The following is a 17697-nucleotide window of genomic DNA, read 5'->3' on the forward strand; positions in this document are numbered from 1 at the left end:
GTGAATATCTTACATAATACATTTCAAATTATAATAGTATTAATAAAGAAAACTAAATGAATTTTGTGAATAATAAGCTATATGATACAATTTTTAGGGTTCATTTAGAACTGTTGAGGATCAAGGAGATGTACCAACGTTAGAAGAAGAACTGAAGAAACTTCAACTCTCTGAGTTCCTCACTGTCTTTGAGAAAGAAAAAGTTGATAAAGAAGCTCTGGTAAGCAAAGGCCTTTAAATTTTTTTTTTTTTTTTTTTTTTTTTTTTTTTTTTTTTGGTTTTTCGAGACAGGGTTTCTCTGTGGTTTTGGAGCCTGTCCTGGAACTAGCTCTTGTAGACCAGGCTGGACTTGAACTCACAGAGATTCGCCTGCCTCTGCCTCCCGAGTGCTGGGATTAAAGGCGTGCGCCACCAACGCCCGGCAAGGCCTTTAAATTTTATATCAAGTCATTTTCAATGTTTTTATCTTCGTCTTTTCCAAGAACATGCCTTTTGGAAGCTTTTTACTTACAAATATTTCACCACTAATGATGATCTTTAGCATTGCTCAGGGCTGATGAGCCATATTGATATGCACATGCAATAGAGTGTAATCTAAAGCAGGCTGAGCTTAGACAAAGTGAGTTGAGCGCTAACCCTGGCGTGAACAGTAACTGTCCCAACTCTTATTTTCTACTCCGGATAAAGATCTCTACCATGGTGTTTTCTATTCCTCAGTTTTCTTGTGCTTCTTCTGGTTTGTAATACATTTGTTCACTTAGCTGATACTTAGTAACTGCCTACTGTGATCAGGCACAGGCAGCAGGGTGCTAGTAAGATGGACCTGGCCACTGACTTCAGTGTTGGTTGTTTTTTAGGAAAGGTACATTACTTAATTATGTTAATGACTGATAAGAAAAAGTACACAGTGGTGTAAGAATGCAAAGAAGGAAGTCTTTCGCCGCTAAAATGAGTGGCACTTACATTGAGATTTTTATGTTAGTCATTTGTGTTACACTTCTTTGTTGGCCAAATGTTCTCACAGCTTATGTTCATCAGGAGGAGTATAATCCTGAGAAAGTGACATCTAAATGACATCATGAAGTCGTTAGATACTAACTTTCCTAGTTCTTTTTTTACACAGTATTACTATCATATTGACAGTGTAGTTTTTACTAATACTTCTATTCTTAGGTTATTTTATGACTAAGATAAGACTTTCTTTCTCAGTTACTTGTGTGGTATGCCTTTAGGGAGCCGGATCAGTGTGAACCAAGAACTAGAGTGACTCCTTTCGGAGTCTACCACATTTAATTAATTTTATTTTGCTTAGAAATTTAAAAAAAAATGTTTTATGTTCTATGCCTAGGCCTTATGTACAGAAAAAGATCTTCAGGAAATGGGAATTCCCTTAGGACCAAGAAAGAAGATTATAAACCATTTCAGAACCAGAAAAAACTCAATGGTATGTTTCTAATATAGCCTAGAGGGGTGAGACAGTTCTTTGACAGTGACAGTAAATCCTTATGCTTTGTGAAATATACACTCTGCTAACTAATCAGCTGCTTTTGCTTTCCATACTGGGGATTAAATTAGGACTTCACACACACTAGGCAAATACTTTAAAACTAAGCAGATTCTCAGTAAGTTTCCCTGGCTGGTTTTGAACTCACTCTGTAGACTATGGGCACGTCAATTTGAACTTGAGATCCTCCTGCCTCAAGCCTCCCAAGTAACTGGGACTATAGATTTGCACCACCAAGCCCAGATCTGGTTTGATTTTGCTTTATGTGTTGTTGAAATAAGGTTTCTCTGTGTTATTCAATCTATTTTCAAACTCTTGGGCTTAACTGACCCTCTTTCCCGCTCCAATTCCCCCCACCTTTGAGATGTTGTCTCACTATGTATCTCTGACTGTCCTCGAACTCACTCTGTCACCAGGCTGCTGGGATCAAAGGTGTGCGCCACCATGCTCACTGCCTCTTTCTGTGGTGATCCAAACTTTTTGAACTACGTATGTGTACTACCACACCTGGCTAAGCAGTTTTGATCCTAGATTTTGGCTCTTCTTTTAGAAATTAAACACATTTTCTTTATCATTAGAAATGCCCTTGGTTTTTAGAAGTCTTTCTCCCTATAGCTCCTACGATTCAGATTTATCTTTTTAATACTGTTGTTAAAGTGTGGTTCATATTGCATACCATCAGATTAACTTTTTAAAGTACAAAATGCAGGTGTTGTTAGTCTTTCATAGTTTTATAACCATGAGCACTAATTTTAGAATCTCTGCATCACCCTTAGGAAATCCTGTACCAGTTGTAGTCTTTCTCCATTGCTTGATACCCCAGCCTTTGTCAATCCGTCAATGTATGTGGTGCCAATCTTTTTTACTTAATGGTAAATTTCCATGTAGGTGAAATTATACATGTATATATAGCCCTTTATGACTGCCTTTTTTATTTAGCAAAATGTTACATGTTAAGATCTATCTATTATATCCTATTGTGGCAGGGGGCAGGGAGTGATCAGTAGACTCAGTCCTTCAGTCTCTGAGTGCTGGGATTAAAGGTGTGTGCTACCATATCTGATAAGACCCAAGTCTTGATCCATATTGGTATTGTATTCAACACCCAGAGAGACATTGGATTTGCCTTGGTTGGTATAGAATTTAGCAACAATACTGTACTGTCAGATGGCTGCCTGAAATTTCAGCTGATACCAGAATGGCTGTGTATAGCCTCCATCGTTTATTCGTTTATTCATTTATTTATTTTTATATTTTTTTGAGGCATGGTCTCAATGTATAGTTCTAACTGGCCTAGAACTCGATATATAGATCAAGCTAGCCTTAAACTCAAAGATAGGCCTGCCTCTAACTCCTCCCAATGTTGTAGTTAAAGATGTCCTCCGGCCGGACGGTGGTGGCGCACGCCTTTAATCCCAGCACTGGGAGGCAGGCGGATCTCTGAGTTCGAGACCAGCCTGGTCTACAAGAGCTAGTTCCAGGACAGGCTCCAAAACCACAGAGAAACCCTGTCTTGAAAAACCAAAAAAAAAAAAAAAAAAAAAAAAAAAAAAGTGTCCACCACCATACCCAGACATTAACAGCTAGTTACAGTGGATACTATCTCCATATAGCTTTTTTTCTTCTTTTTCTTTTCAGGGTGTTAATAGATCAGCCACATCAGCTTCAGAAGTAAACATCCCCAAGGAAAATGGTGACTATCTAGATGTTGGCATTGGGCAGGTAAAATACTGTTTTTTGTTTTAACTATTACTAGTCATATGGTAGGAACAGTAAGACACACTATTAATGAGAAATGCCCTTTTTCCTCCTTCCAGGTGTCTGTAAAATACCCCCGGCTCAACTACAAACCAGAAATATTCTTTGCCTTTGGATCTCCCATTGGAATGTTTCTTACTGTTAGAGGATTAAGAAGAATTGATCCTAATTATAAATTTCCCACATGCAAAGGTTTCTTCAATATTTATCATCCTGTAAGCATTGAATAGCTGCTATATGGTTTTACCTAAATACTAGGATTTCTTAACAACATATAATTTTGTGTGTATTGAATGGCTTTTTCTATATTATTCTTTAGTAACTGAACAGATGGTAGTATTGATTAGGAAGAAGTAATCAGGAGCTGGCAGTGGTACATGCTGTTAATCCCAGCACTCAGGAGGCAGAGGCAGGGGGATGGGTCTCTGAGTCTGAGGCCAGCATGGTCTACAGAGTGAGTTCCAGGACAGCCAGGGCTACACAAAGAAATCCTGTCTCGAAGAACCAAAACAACAAGCAAGGCAGTAATTAGATAGAAAGAAGAACTGCATGTTCATGTGTATGAGGCCAGAGGATAGCCTTGGGTAACATTTGTCAGACGCTGTCTGCTTTTTTTTTTTTTATGAGGCAGGGTCCCCCACTGGCCTGGCCTGGATCTTGCCAGTAAACCCTAGGGATCCTCCTGTCTTAGCCTCTCCAGTGTTGGGATTTACAAGTATTTGTCATTATGCTCAGCTTTTTGGGTTTTTTGTTTTTGTTTTGTTAAATATAGGTTCTAGGAGTCAGAGTCAGGGCCCTTTGTTTTCACGTCAAATACCGTGTTGACTAAGTCATCTCCCATCCCTCCATAGCTGTACCTTTTTATAAAATAAACATAAATATTTTTACCTAAGACTGTCTTCTTTATTAGGGATAAATACTTAGCTGCTATTTTTCCTATGCAGTTTGATCCTGTAGCATATAGGATTGAACCAATGGTGGTACCGGAAGTAGAATTTGAGCCAATGCTGATCCCACATCATAAAGGCAGGAAGCGGATGCACTTAGGTGAGTCTGTATATAACTTGATTCTGGATATTCTGATGAGTATACACTAAATGGAGTTGACTCTTTTCTTTGCTGAGCCTTAAATGCGACATCATGTAGCATCCTTTATTCACTGTTTCAGAACTGAGAGAGGGCTTTACCAGAATGAGTATGGACCTGAAGAATAACTTGCTGGGTTCACTGCGGATGGCCTGGAAGTCCTTCACCAGAGCTCCGTACCCTGCCTTACAAGCTTCAGAAACAGCAGAAGAAACCGAGGCAGAACCTGAATCAAGTTCAGAAAAGTCCAGTGGTCAGTGACTGTGTAGAGATTACCTGAGGAGGGGTGCATGCTGTGGAGTTCCTATCAGAGCCTTCTTTCTTTTCCCCTTTAATTATGTAGGATCTATTCTGTGAGTCATAGCTGTCCTTGAACTAAGCTAACGTTTCCTGTCATTTTAATAGCTAAAAATTAGGGGGAAATACTATGTGAGAAAAATGTCAAGAGAAACCGTTAACTACCCTTGAGAACATTTCCCACTTTGGATTTGGGGATGATGTTAAATGCCTACTCTCTGCTGGGCGTGGTGACACACACCTATAGTCCCAGCACTCAGGAGACAGAGGCAGGTGATCTCTGTGAATTTAAGGCCAGCCTGGTCTACAGAGGGAGTTCAAGGACAGCCAAGGCCACAAGCCTACTCTGTGAAGTACCTACTTAAAAAAATGATGTGTGTGTGTTTGTGTGAATGTAGGGCGTGTGTATAGCTGCCAGTGTGGGCCAGAAGAGAGGGTATTTGATCCTCTGGGAGATCAGCAGTGCACTTAACTGCCTAGCCAACCCTCCAACCTTGTCACTTTTTTTCTCTTATGTATGTGCATATGCATAAGAGAATTGAGTGTGTACCAAATGCATACCTGATGCCTTCAGAGGCCAGAGTTACTGGATCTGCTGGTATTGGTGTTACAGGGAGTTATAACCTACCTGGTACAGATGCTGAGAATTAGACCTGGGTCATTTGCAAGAGCAGCAAGTGCTCTTAATTGCTGAGCCACTTCTCCAGACCCAGTAGCTAGCTTTATAAGATGAATGTGTGTTTGTGTATCAGTTTTATTTCCATTGCTGAGGACTAGCTTGGATTCTCAGTTCCCTATAGAGTTTATGTCTGTTTGCATTAGTTTATAAAATTCAAGACACATGACTTACAGGTGTACAGGTGATGAGATGTGTTGATCAAAAGAAGAAATTGAACAAAATTAGTATGTTTTGAGGAGCTTTAAAGAAATTGAGAGGAAGAAGACAGAGAGGAAGAGCTCTCTGAGCAGAGTGTCTCATCATAAGGTAAATGTGAATTCAGGAGAGCTGAATCTTCTAGGTGTATGTATCTTCTTGTGTACATGTGTGTGTTGGTATACATGTATGTGGAAGCCAGAGTGTCTTTCTCCACCTTTTTCCACCATAGTTTATTTAGACAGGATCTCTCACTGAACCTAGAGCTCTCTAATTGACTATGAAGCCCCAGGGATGCTCCTGTCTCTGCCTCCCCAGTGTTGGAATTACAGGCGTGTGCTGCATTGGCCAGCTTTTTAGGAGGGTGCCTGGGTATTGGTGATACAAACTCAGTTCCTCATGCTTGCAGGCAAGCACTTAGCCATCTCCACTGAGTTTTCCCCAGTCCTGTGCTCAGGTTCTTATGATGGCACTTCTTATTCAGAAGTCAACACAGAAGAGACACCCACGGAAGTTAAAGAAGAGCTTCCAATCAATGTGGGAATGCTGAATGGTGGCCAGCGCATTGACTATGTGTTGCAGGAGAAGCCCATTGAGAGTTTTAATGAATACTTATTTGCTTTACAAAGTCATCTATGCTACTGGTAAGTTGTTCTGTATCTTTATCTAGTCTTCCCTTTTAGCTCTGCCAGAGTTGAGTGCCAGTTCTCAGAAGTCCTGGCACCCAGCCTCACCTTAACTGGCTCTGATTTTTAAGATGTATATTTTGAGATGAGTGTGATTGCTCATGCCTATAACTCCAGCAACTGATACTGAGTCTGGAGGATTTTGAGTGTAGGCAGCTACCTACTGAAATCCTGCTCTCATACCCATCATGGGGGGAAAAAAGGAAAAAGATAGAGAAGAAAATAAAGCATTTAAAAGCATTTATAATAGCAAAGGTACAGGTATATTATTAAATATAATTGCCTGATGGAGCATAGATCCGAGTAGTGGTGATTACTAGATTTTATATAACAATACGATTTCACTGCCAGTGATAACAAAAATAAAGCTGGAAGGGGGCTGGCGAGATGGCTTAGTGGTTAAGAGCACTGCCTGCTCTTCCAAAGGTCCTGAGTTCAATTCCCGGCAACCACATGGTGGCTCACAACCATCTGTAATGAGGTCTGGTGCCCTCTTCTGGCCTGCAGGCATACATGTAGAAAGAATATTGTATACAAAATAAATAAGTATTTAAAAAAAGAATAAGATGGGGCAGAGAAGTGTTTTTGAAAGATGCTCACCTGAAATCCCAGTATTCTAGGAGGATTGCTGTGACTTTGGTTTTATTTTCAGTGTTCTGAGGAATTTCTCCATGGAACTCTGATAAAGGGATATCTGGTACACTCACCGTCATCCCTACATGGTAAATAGAACCAAACTAAAACTCAACAAAAGCTGTCATTGTAAGGAGCTAAAATAATGCTCTTTCAGTGTGTTCTCTTTAAAATGTTTTGCTTGAGGCCGGGCGGTGGTGGCGCACGCCTTTAATCCCAGCACTTGGGAGGCAGAGACAGGTGGATCTCTGTGAGTTCAAGACCAGCCTGGTCTACAAGAGCTAGTTCCAGGACAGGCTCCAAAGCCACAGAGAAACCCTGTCTCGAAAAACCAAAAAAAAAAAAAAAACCAAAAAAAAAAAGGTTTTGCTTGTTTACCTTAAAAACATTTAGTTACTTTACTTAAAAACATTTACTTCCTTTAGAGCTAGAAATGTTGGCAAACGCCTGGGTCCCAGAACTTGTGAGACAGAGGAAAGAGGGTCAGGAGTTCAAGGCCATATGTTGCTGTATTTTGAGTTTGAGGCCAGCCTGGGCTACGTGAGACCCTGCTTTCAAGGCCGAAAAAGCTAGACCAAAAAAAATGGCCTTTAGAGACATAAAAGGAATGAGGAAACTCAGAAGTACTAGTAGATAAGGGAAAGAAGTGTCTATCATATTCTCTGCATTTGTAAAGAAATCTTTCATTTTCTTTCCTAGAAGAAATATGATAGCTACATGTTGGGGGAAACTCACTAGCAGGGCATGAAATGAACGAAAAACTTTCAAAAAATTATTCATCTTCCTTTAAATTTCAACCCAATCAGAAAATTTTTAATCCTTATTAGGAGGGGCCGGTGATCTGCTTTACTCACTGTGTCATCTCGCTGGTCCGCATTGTCCATTTCTACATCTTCATAATGTACATATTGGGGTGTTTACCCGTAGCTTTTTGTAAATAGTTTTTTTAAAAATAATTTTTGTGTGCATTTGTGTGAAGTATGTACATGTTTGTGTACATGTGTGCATGCAGGCACATGAATACAATGCACAGATACATATGGAGACCGGAGGTCAATGTCAGTGTCTTTTTCTGATGTCTACACTTTATCTTTTGAGACAGGCTCTTGTCACTGAGCTCTAGGGATAGGCCTGTCTCTATAGGTCCTCCCTCCCCAAGAACTGCTATCATAGATTTGGACACCCAAACCTGGGTCCTCAGACTGGTGCAGCAAGCACTTCACAAACTGATCCTCCCCAGACCCTTTCCAACACAGTTTTATCAACTTCAATTCTATGACGATTTGTTGGGATTTATTGTTTGTTTGATTTTGTTTTGTTGAGACAGCGTTTCTCTGTGGCTTTGGTGCTTGTCCTGACACTCATTCTATGCAGACCAGGCTGGCTTTGAACTCAGACATCTGCCTTTCTCTGCCTCCTGAGTGCTGGGATTAAAGGCGCCACCCCACGACAATTTGTTGGCTTTAAAATGTGTAAACCACAGATATTTCAAGTTTAGCCCTGGCTGTCCTGGAACTCCCTCTGTAGACCAAGCTGGCCTCCCAAATACTATCAGCTTTCTTTTACCATTCAGAACTACCTGCTTAGGAGTGGCACCACCCCTACTAAGTTAGGCCCTCCCACATCAATCATCAAGCAAGAGAATGCATCACCGTCTTGCCCACAGGCCAGTCTTTCTCAAATGACTCCAGCCTGTGTCATGGTAACAGATCATTAGCCTGCAAGGTGGGAGAAAGAGCCAGGTCACTATGTAGCTGTCATTCTCTACTGCGTTCCTTTGAGACAGTCTCTCAGTGCATCTAGTCTAGTGGCCAGGAAGTTTCAGCACCCTGTGCTGGGGTTAAGCAGCCTGGCTGTTTGTGAGTGTTGGGTTCCAAATTCAGATTCCCATTCTTGCTCAACCATCTGGCCATGAGCCATATTTCTAAGCCCCATTTCATACATTTCGAATTTTGAGTCATATCTTTTATTGCCTTTTCCAAAAAGCAAGTAAAAGTTTTAAAATGAAGGTGACCAATTAAATGCCTCCTCACTATTATCTCAAGAGCGCCCTTGTGGAGCTGAGCATGGTGCTTTGTGCTTGTAATCCTGGCAGTCAAGAGGTTGAGGTAGGAGGATTTCTGTTAACTCAGGACCAGCCTGAGCTGTAGAGTAAGTTCCAGTGAGAGTAGGGGCTAGAGAGACTCCGCCTCAGGCAAGCAAGGCTCTGTAGACTCTTCTTGCCACTTACCCCTCCCTTCTCCTGCTTCCAGTCATAATGCTAACTGCCACCTAGTAGAGCTCAAAGGCACATATTTCTGCAGCAGTCCAATATAAACAGATCCAAGGTATTTGTATAGATAAATGAAAAGCATATGGCACCAGACTGTTTCATCTTTTCTCAATTTTTTTTTTCCTACACAGGGAATCCGAAGATACAGTATTGCTGGTTCTGAAAGAGATCTACCAAACCCAGGGCATCTCCCTTGATCAGCCTTTACAGTAAAAATGGCCCATCTGGCTGCCTAATGTAAGTTTTCAGTGCAGTGTAATGTTTACATGTGACCCTTGGAGCCTCAAGCTCTTATCCAGATGTATATACATCCCCACCATCTAGGGGAATACTCACTTGGAGGACTGGTTAAACTCATAAGAAGCGCCGGGCGGTGGTGGCGCACGCCTTTAATCCCAGCACTTGGGAGGCAGAGGCAGGCGGATCTCTGTGAGTTCGAGACCAGCCTGGTCTACAAGAGCTAGTTCCAGGACAGGCTCCAAAACCACAGAGAAACCCTGTCTCGAAAACCAAAAAAAAAAAAAAAAAACTCATAAGAAGCATCCAGTCGCCCCTTAGGGATTAGTGTATATTTTATCTTGTGCTTGTGATCCTGAAGAGCCTGTATTAGACAGTGGCATTCTCTGCGGCGCTGGTTACCTTCAGGGAACTACATGGTGACCTCTTCTCCCACTCTCTCCTATAGATGGACACGGAGGGAGCCTTTGCTGAAAATCCACGTGCTTTTTGCTGCAGGTTTCTTTGCAGCTACGCCATCAAGTCCTGCATGTTGCCTGCCTCTTACTCCACAGGACCTTTAGAAGATAATCCTTTTCGGAAGTTAGTGGAGAGCAAAAGGAAGACTCATTGCTTTGTAAAAACACTCACTAGTTTTTGTAGCTAAGGCACTTACATCCTTTAATGCTTTAACAGCAGTACTTCCTTATTTATTACATGGAAAGAAACACAGTCTGTTTAGGGGGCTTAGATAAATTTGAGAGGTTTACTCTTTATCTTTAGAAAATGGACCAGTTTGGGAGCTTATTCTTAAGATTTAAAGGTACTTGGGGTCCAGTCATTTTTTTTGTGTGTGTGTTCTTTGCACTGGAAGGAAGGCTAAGCATAAATGGATATGGAAATAATTGCTATTTTTTTAAGCCAGCATTTCTTTCCTGTATTATATGAAGATATGACTGTAGCTTACTAAAAATATAGTTTGCTCTGAACACTGTCAGCTAAGCTTATTGTAGGAATCACTGGTGCTCTTCTGTTTTTACAACTGCTTCAGCTTCTGTAAATGTGAAGGTGGTGTGGATTGTGTGCCTGCCCTTTTACACCACATTCCAAACGGGGGTGTGCTTTGATAATACTTACCTTGAAGGTGAAGTTGTAAGACTTGTTCAATTACATGGCCCATCCCAACTGTTCATTTGTAGATGTGATCTTGTAGCACCAACTTAAGTCACCTGCTACTTCCAGTTGAGTAAAGGAAGTATTGTGATGGAAACATCCTTGCCTTCCAAGGTCTCGTCAAAATGTTTACTTAGAGTTGGCAGTCAGTTGAGTATGCAGGTTAGCAGGGGAAAGACCATATTCTGAAAGAAAACCTATTATACAGGGTCTTGAGGAGCAGCTGTGTGCTTGTAGCTGAATCTGGAGAAACTGAGGTAGCTTTATCCTGAGGAACAAGAATGCACGCTAAGCTTTCCCCAAGGTATCTGCTCGGCTTTAGGCTTCCCTCCCTCTTCAGCATGTGCGTGCTCTTCTTCTCTGATAGTCCTCTATGCTCCTCAGATCTCCACAGGTTTCTTAGAGAGTGGCAGGGGAGGTAAGCTATGTTTTGATCTTTGTCTTTTGTTTCCTGTAGCCCTATCATGGCATCCAGAATCCTCTGTATTTAACACTCACAGAAGCTGCCCCTTAGCAGCAGTCTGTACCCTTTTTGTACAGAACAGAAAGGAGGGTAATCACTGTGCCCTGGAGGTTACAGAGGCAAGCATGGATACAGTCAAGCCTAGCCTTCTGCTTATGGATAATGCTGGATAAGTGAACTACTGAGAAGTGCCAGGTGTGTGGAAAACTAATTTTTTTAAGACAGGGTTTCTCTGTGAAATAGTCCTGGCTGTTCTGGACCTCACTTTGTAGACCAGGCAGGCCTTGAACCCGCAGAGATCCACTTGCCTCGGCCTCTTTAGTGCTAGGATTAAAGGTTGCACCACCATTTGCCTGGCTTATTTTTTTTTTTTTAACAGTATCTCTTGGATAGAATTATTGAGAATTAAGTAGTATTAATTAAATACTAAAGGGTTTTTGTCAAATCGTCATCTTCAGATTTGTTTACTCTTGTTAGCAGAATTGTTACTACTTACGAGTAAACCAAAGTACAACCAAGAATGACTTCTTGTAACCAAAGATGGGCAGCATGGCCCCGGAGAGCTAGATAAACCACTGTGCTATGCCATGCTTCTCTCTGGCAGTCTAGGCATACAGTAACTAAAGAGCTTGACCCTCACCATCCACTTGTGTATTACCCTGTGTGCTATACAAGTGAGGAAAGCGGCAAGGAGCCTGAGTTTAGTTACAGGGCATTTGCCCTGCACCGTTGTATCATGTACAGTCTGCTGACCAAGGCTGTTTTTAAACACTAGTGTAACAGCATTTTGTCCAGATTCCTGGCTGCAGAGTTAGTGAGACCATTTCAAGGGAAGATGACGAATAGCACTGATTACCTTTCTGATATTTTGCACTTTTGAAATGTTTGTTTTATATGTGATTATATTTAAGACTTTAGTAAATGCTGAAATAAAACTAATTGACCAGTTACTTACTTTCATGTGGCCTTATCTATCAAGAAAAAAACCAATAAAGTAGCCATTTTCTCTTTTTTATTACTTTTGGTTTTTTGAGACAGGGTTACTCCGTAACAGCCCTGCCTGTCCTCGAACTCCACCAGGCTGGCCTCGAACTCACTGAGATCCGCCTCGCTCTGCCTCCGAGTGCTGGGATTAAAGGCGTGCGCCACTACCGCCCATTATTTTCTCTTTTCTTATGTTAAATTCCAAACAAAAATTTTAGGTAAGTAGCTAATATGTAAGTTATTTTCCCTTGACTAATGTTTTCATTGTCATGGAGAGATACAGCTCCGAATTTAAGGTGTAGCAAATATTATAAGTATGTCTGTAAATACAGAAAACAGCCTGTCCTTTAGGATCCATACAGACTAGCTTGAGAACAGACGCTACAGTTACTCACACGGATCAGATGAAGAGTCCAGTGTTGATCTCCTAGATCCTGAATAGTCCTTAGGTACGAAAACCCAAGCACACTTCTATTTCACTGTCAGATGCACTGAAAATATATTTAAGAGTATGTTAACAGCTGGCCGCGTTGACACACTCCTTTAGGTCAGCAATCAGGAGACGGGGAGGCAGATCTCTTGAGTTCAAGACCAGCCTGATCTACAGAGTGAATTCCAGGACAGCCAGAGCTACAAAGAGAAACCCTGTCTCAAAAATCAAACAAAAAAAAGAAAATGCTGTAGGAAGATATACATAAGACAAAATTTTATTTAAAATATAACAAAAAAGGTAGCTATTAGGTGGTCCTCCGTAGCAAGTTCTGATGCTAGCCTATAGTTGTTCCATGTATTTCTTTGTGAACAAAATGCAGAGAAAGATGCATTTATCTTCCAGATAACACCTGTAAAGTTTCTTTCCTGATGAAGTAAAAACTAGCTAAAATTGGCAGTTTTATTATTTAAGGCTTAATGGAATGTGACCACAAAAAAGTAAACAATGTTTTACTGGCACTGCCCTTATTTATAAGGGACAGAGATTAAATTTGGCAATAAAGTCTTCAGGATAAAGTCCCTTTTGTGAAAAGCTCTCGAGTGACAGTTACATATATGTAAAGATCCTAGGTCTTGGAACACCAGTCTTATGGCCCAGAGAGAGAACTCCCGGAAGAGCCCCTTGCCAGAACAGGCGCCAGGCAGAGAATCCTTAGGGTCTAGCCTTGGAAGTGGGGCAAAGTGCACAGTCCTGTGGAAGCAGGTGTACAGTGTGGCCATGCCCTCACTTTTACCTTGGAAGAGGTAAGAGCCAGAAATTCTTGGCTCACTGATTTGTTTGTTCTCCACTGAGGTAGTAGGTTCAGCTAGATATCCAGGCGGTGAGAGTCACTGGACTTCTTGTGTGAAGAGGGGAGCTTGTGCTTGTCCTGAAATGGTTTGTGGCATTCTACATCAGTTAGAGGAGGATAGTACTGTCTGTAGCAGAGGTAGGCAAATGTTATTCCAATCATGGACCCAACTAGTACATCTGAAGAGAGAGAAATAGTTCTTTTTAAAAACCATGTTAGACACTACACAGCTCTAGAGTGACCTTGGCACTCCAGGTTACTCTGCTTGTAGAGGCTAAAAAAGCCATCAACCCATGTTATAGTTATAAGACTATTAGTCAGATTGCTCTCTACACACCAAATCAGAACAGGGACTGAGTTTGAATTTTTTTCCTCCTGAGATGGTTTCTCTGTGTAACTCCTTGAGCTGTCCTGGAACTTGCTTTGTAGGTCAGGCTGGCCTTAAACTCACAGAGGTCTTCCTGCCTCTGTCTCTTAAGTGCTGGGATTAACCGCCCAGCAAGTTAGAATTTTTCTTATTAATGTTCACTGGTGTTTTGCCTGTATATATTCTGTGTGAGGGTGTCAGAGCCCCTGGAACTGGAGTTACAGTTGTGAGCTACCATGTGGGTGCTGGGAATTGAGCAGTCAGTGATCTTAACTACTGAGCCATCTCTCTAGCCCAAGTTAGAATTTTTATTTATTCTACAACAGAAGAGTAACAAATATTCATGGGAGTCTAATTATTGGCTGGTTTTCATTGTTTCAAGAATTCTGGTCAGGAATGATGGCACACAATTATGATTCCAACACTTGGGAGACTGAGGCTTGAGCTAGAGGGGGAGACCCTAAAGATTAAGGAGGCTGGCCACGCCCGCTGACACACTTTTTAACCAGACAGACAAAGGCAGCAGTATCTCTTGAGTTTGAGGCCACCCAGGGCTACATTGTTTCACAGGAGCTGGGATTGGGGGTGGGGTGTTGATGTTTGGGAGCTGGCTCAGCAGGTAAGAGCATTTTCTTTCATAAACAAAAGGACTTGAGTTCAAATCCCCAGTGCCCACCTGAAAAGCTGAGAGTGGCTGTTCATGCACTTGTATGGGCAGAGAGGATTATTGGTGCTTGCTGGTTATCAGCTCTCCACATGACTGGGGTACATGAACCTGCACATACACCATACACAAGTTAACTGCAAAGGATTTTGTGTGTGCGTATGCATGGGGATTCGTGTGGAGGTAGGGGATAACTCTGAAATCCTTTCCTTCCTTCCGTCCACCTTTTCATGTGTCCAGGGAGCAAGCATAGGTTGCCAGGCTTCCACAAGTATCTTTACCTCTCTCTGAGCCATCCTGCTGGCCCCAAAGTTAACTTTGATCCCTCTGTGACAAGGTACACAGCCCAACCTGGCTACACTTACTCATTGGCTCATTCATTCCTCTGTGCCAGTGTCTAGGGCTAAGACAGACGGAGCAGAAGCTCCTGAGGCATAGGACCGCTTACCTTGCCAGTGGTGCCTGTAGTCACACGTGCGGGACAGCGCAATGACAGCTGCAAGGAGTAGAGGCGACAGGAAGGCGCAGAGCCTCCAGGATTTCCCTCGGCCTTCTGGTGTAAAGCAGTGTAGCTTCCCTGCCAGGTAGAAGGAAGCAAAGGCCAGACCAGCAAATGCAACTAGAACAGGGAAGACCTATGAGTCATCACTATGTCCAGACAGGAGGGTGAGGAACAAGAGCAGGCTTTACCTCTTGAAGTCTCAATGTTTCGGAACAGCTCCCATAGTAGTTACTACTGTGGACAGTGTTGTATGTAGACTCCTCGACTAAGTGGGAATCCAAAAAAGGAATAATACCTTACTGGGTTCTTGGGCGCTACGCAGGTAAGAACCTAAAATGCTCACGCAGTAACTCTTCGATAAACATGGGGTTCTTGTTTTTCGAAACAGGGTTTCTCTGTGTAGCATTAATAGCCTGTTCTGGAACTTACTCTATAGACCAGGCTGCTCTCAAACTCAAAAAGATTTGCCTGCCTCGGCCTCCCAAATGCTGGAATTAAAGGTATGCACCACCTCCTACCCCGAATAAAGACGTTTTATGACTATTAAGAGACAGCTCATTCCAGCAAGGCTTCATCGGTTAAATGTAATAATAGAAGTACATATTGGAGCTGGAATGGCCTCGGCAGCAATTAAGAGCACTTGGCTGTTTTTGAGAGGACCTAGGTTCAGTTCCCAGCACTCACATGGCAACCATCACTCCATTTCCAGGGGATCTAACGCCTTCTGGCCTCTATAGTATGTACACACACATATAAATAAGCAAAACACGTATATACATAAATAAAAAGTATTGCCAAAGTTCATCTGAGGGTCATACAGGAAGAGTGTCCACTGGGGAAGCTCTTCCGACCCTCATTCACCACGTCCTCGTCCCCTGTGCAGGCCAGGTCAGAACGGGCCAGCCCATCAGGGAAGCACCGGTAGAAGAAATCTGGGCGTGGTCTGGAAGAAAGAAGCATAGCGTAAACACGTATAATCTACTCTTCCAGAAAGCATGCTTCTGTTACAGTAGATGTCAATAATTCTCTTAACTACTAATCATGTCCTGGCAAAATAATATAACTGGATTAGGACAGTCCTTATACTGAGAAAAAAGCTTCAGTCACGTGGGCAACGTTTAAGGGGAAAGTCTAGCATGATAACATCTCAGCACAAGCGTAGCTAACTCGGGGCTGGAGAGATGGCTCAGAGGTTAAGAGCACTGGCTGCTCTTCCAGAGGTCCTGAGTTCAGTTCCCAGCAACCACATGGTGGCTCACAACCATCTGTAAGTTGATCAGGTTCCCTCTTCTGGCCTGCAGACAGAATACTGTATACACAATACGTTTAAAAAAAAGAGTAGCTGACTCTGAAGTACTTCTGGAGGCTGGAGGCTGCCCTAGGAAAGTTAGGACAGGACACAGGCCAGGCATCACATGTAGGACTGGCAGAGGGCAGGGGAGAGTTTTGGGTGAGAAAAGAAAGATTAGTCTGAGGATAAGGGAAAGATGCTTGAGATGATGGAGGCTGCAGGAAGGCTGAATGAGGAGGGTTCTCACTTACCTCCCCACTATCAGTTTTATTGTGTTGGTAAAGACACCATTCAGAGCTAGGGCAAGGCTAGCAGCTGGAAGGGAAAGAAATGGTTAGTGCTGTCTGCCTGGGGACGAGCAACTGCGCCACATTAAAAGAACCCCCGTTGTTCCCTGGTTGAATCCAACCAGAACCAAGCACAAAAACAGCTGTGGCCCTCGTGCCTAGAAAACTTCCATAAATGGTCCCGGGGCACCGAGAAGCTAGCGGTGGTGCCTATATTAACCGAGATTCTCACAGGTTAACAAGTCGGGTAAGAAGACAAACTTTAGGGGGTACACAGTTTCCTGCCGGTCACACAAGGCTCCAGTGACTGCACCCCACAGCTACTTGCCAGCACTAGAACAACCGGAAGGGCTACTTACCGAGGCAGGCTTGCTTGCTGTCGGTGGTGTCAGCTTTCTTAAGAAATTTGGCCAGGAGGATCAGGGTCAGTGGAGTGAGAAATGCAATGGTCTGAACGAGAACACAAGGCAGGGAAAACCACGGTTGGCTCGCACTAAGGAAGGGGGAATAAAAAGCCCACCCAGACGCCAAGCTCTAGACCTGGATCTCCCGGAACCAAGAGCACAAGGCCGGGAGGGGTCCCCGCAGAGCGGGAGGGCTGCTCACGCACAAACATGGGGCCTGTGGGGAAGTATTCCGCCTCCACATACGGGTTCCGGTAGAGCCACAACTCCTCGGGCTGGATCCGCCGGTGGAAGGGAGGGAGCAGCTCGGTCACCCTGAGAAAGAAAAAGGCGAAGATTGATAGGCTCCTTCGGTGGCCGCCCGCCCGCCTGCCCGGGGCAGCTTCTCAAGAGCGAGCACCCTGGGACACCTGGGAGTGCTGTGACAAATCCTTACAGGAAGGCGACAAAGAGCAGGACCCGCACGGCCAGCTCTGCTCCCAGCTCTGCTCCCAAGGCCGCCACCGACCCCATCCCGCCACCCGCCTATCGGGGACCCGGTGCTGACGTGGCTCTGTCCCCACAGTGGTTCAGTCTGGGGCTCAGCGCCACCTGGCGAGCTCCGAGGGGACACTACCAGCGGGGCCTCCGACCTGCCTGAGCGGCTGCAACAAACCAGGAGCTTCCGGAAGCAGGCCTTTCAGGGTGGGTTGTTTTGTTCCGAGTACCACCTAGCAAAAGCAACAACGGCACTGTCCTCCGGCTGATCGCGTGGCCTGGCTATTGTCCAACCAGAAGGCCACCTCTGGGTCTCAAAGCAATGGGATGAAAGTGCCGTTCACCAACACTTGGGGCCCAGATCACCTTACAGGACACTGAAAGGAACGCCATCCATCCTCAAGACATCCTTCCTCTACAAAAGCAAAACAGAAAGCTCACTTTGAAGAAACCATTTCTTAGCAGCATTTTAAGGG

At 43.4% G+C, this 17697-nt stretch overlaps 2 protein-coding genes across 6 annotated transcripts in view; one reads left to right on the forward strand and one right to left on the reverse strand.

Moving 5' to 3' along the window:
• Ddhd2 (DDHD domain containing 2) overlaps nt 1–11977 on the forward strand; it is a 35206-nt gene extending 23229 nt beyond the window's left edge. For 3 of the 4 annotated variants that reach the window (XM_057752114.1, XM_057752117.1, XM_057752116.1), the window contains 9 exons: nt 98–220; nt 1349–1444; nt 3143–3226; nt 3322–3477; nt 4207–4309; nt 4431–4601; nt 6004–6163; nt 9242–9347; nt 9796–11977. In XM_057752114.1, the coding sequence (XP_057608097.1) occupies nt 98–220; nt 1349–1444; nt 3143–3226; nt 3322–3477; nt 4207–4309; nt 4431–4601; nt 6004–6163; nt 9242–9323 (975 nt within the window). In that variant the 3' untranslated portion in view covers nt 9324–9347; nt 9796–11977. Of the gene's footprint in view, nt 1–97; nt 221–1348; nt 1445–3142; nt 3227–3321; nt 3478–4206; nt 4310–4430; nt 4602–6003; nt 6164–9241; nt 9348–9795 lie in introns of those variants that run through there. The other variant, XR_009055669.1, reaches the window with a different exon arrangement.
• Nucleotides 11978–12011: 34 nt separating this feature from the next.
• Plpp5 (phospholipid phosphatase 5) lies at nt 12012–17289 on the reverse strand. 2 transcript variants are annotated; one of them, XM_057752118.1, is made up of 7 exons: nt 17181–17289; nt 16951–17059; nt 16700–16790; nt 16305–16368; nt 15581–15705; nt 14709–14879; nt 12012–13408 (listed from the first exon to the last, which is right to left on the reverse strand). In XM_057752118.1, the coding sequence occupies exons 1-7, from the start codon at nt 17255–17257 to the stop codon at nt 13245–13247; spliced, it is 801 nt and encodes a 266-aa protein (XP_057608101.1). In that variant the 5' UTR covers nt 17258–17289; the 3' UTR covers nt 12012–13244. The 2 variants fall into 2 exon arrangements, with proteins under 2 accessions (XP_057608101.1, XP_057608102.1); XM_057752119.1 differs by having other exon boundaries at nt 16947–17059; nt 17181–17255.
• Between the last annotated feature and the right edge of the window lie 408 nt (nt 17290–17697).

The sequence above is a fragment of the Chionomys nivalis genome, chromosome 20 (assembly GCF_950005125.1).
Source record: "Chionomys nivalis chromosome 20, mChiNiv1.1, whole genome shotgun sequence".
NCBI lineage: Eukaryota > Metazoa > Chordata > Mammalia > Rodentia > Cricetidae > Chionomys > Chionomys nivalis.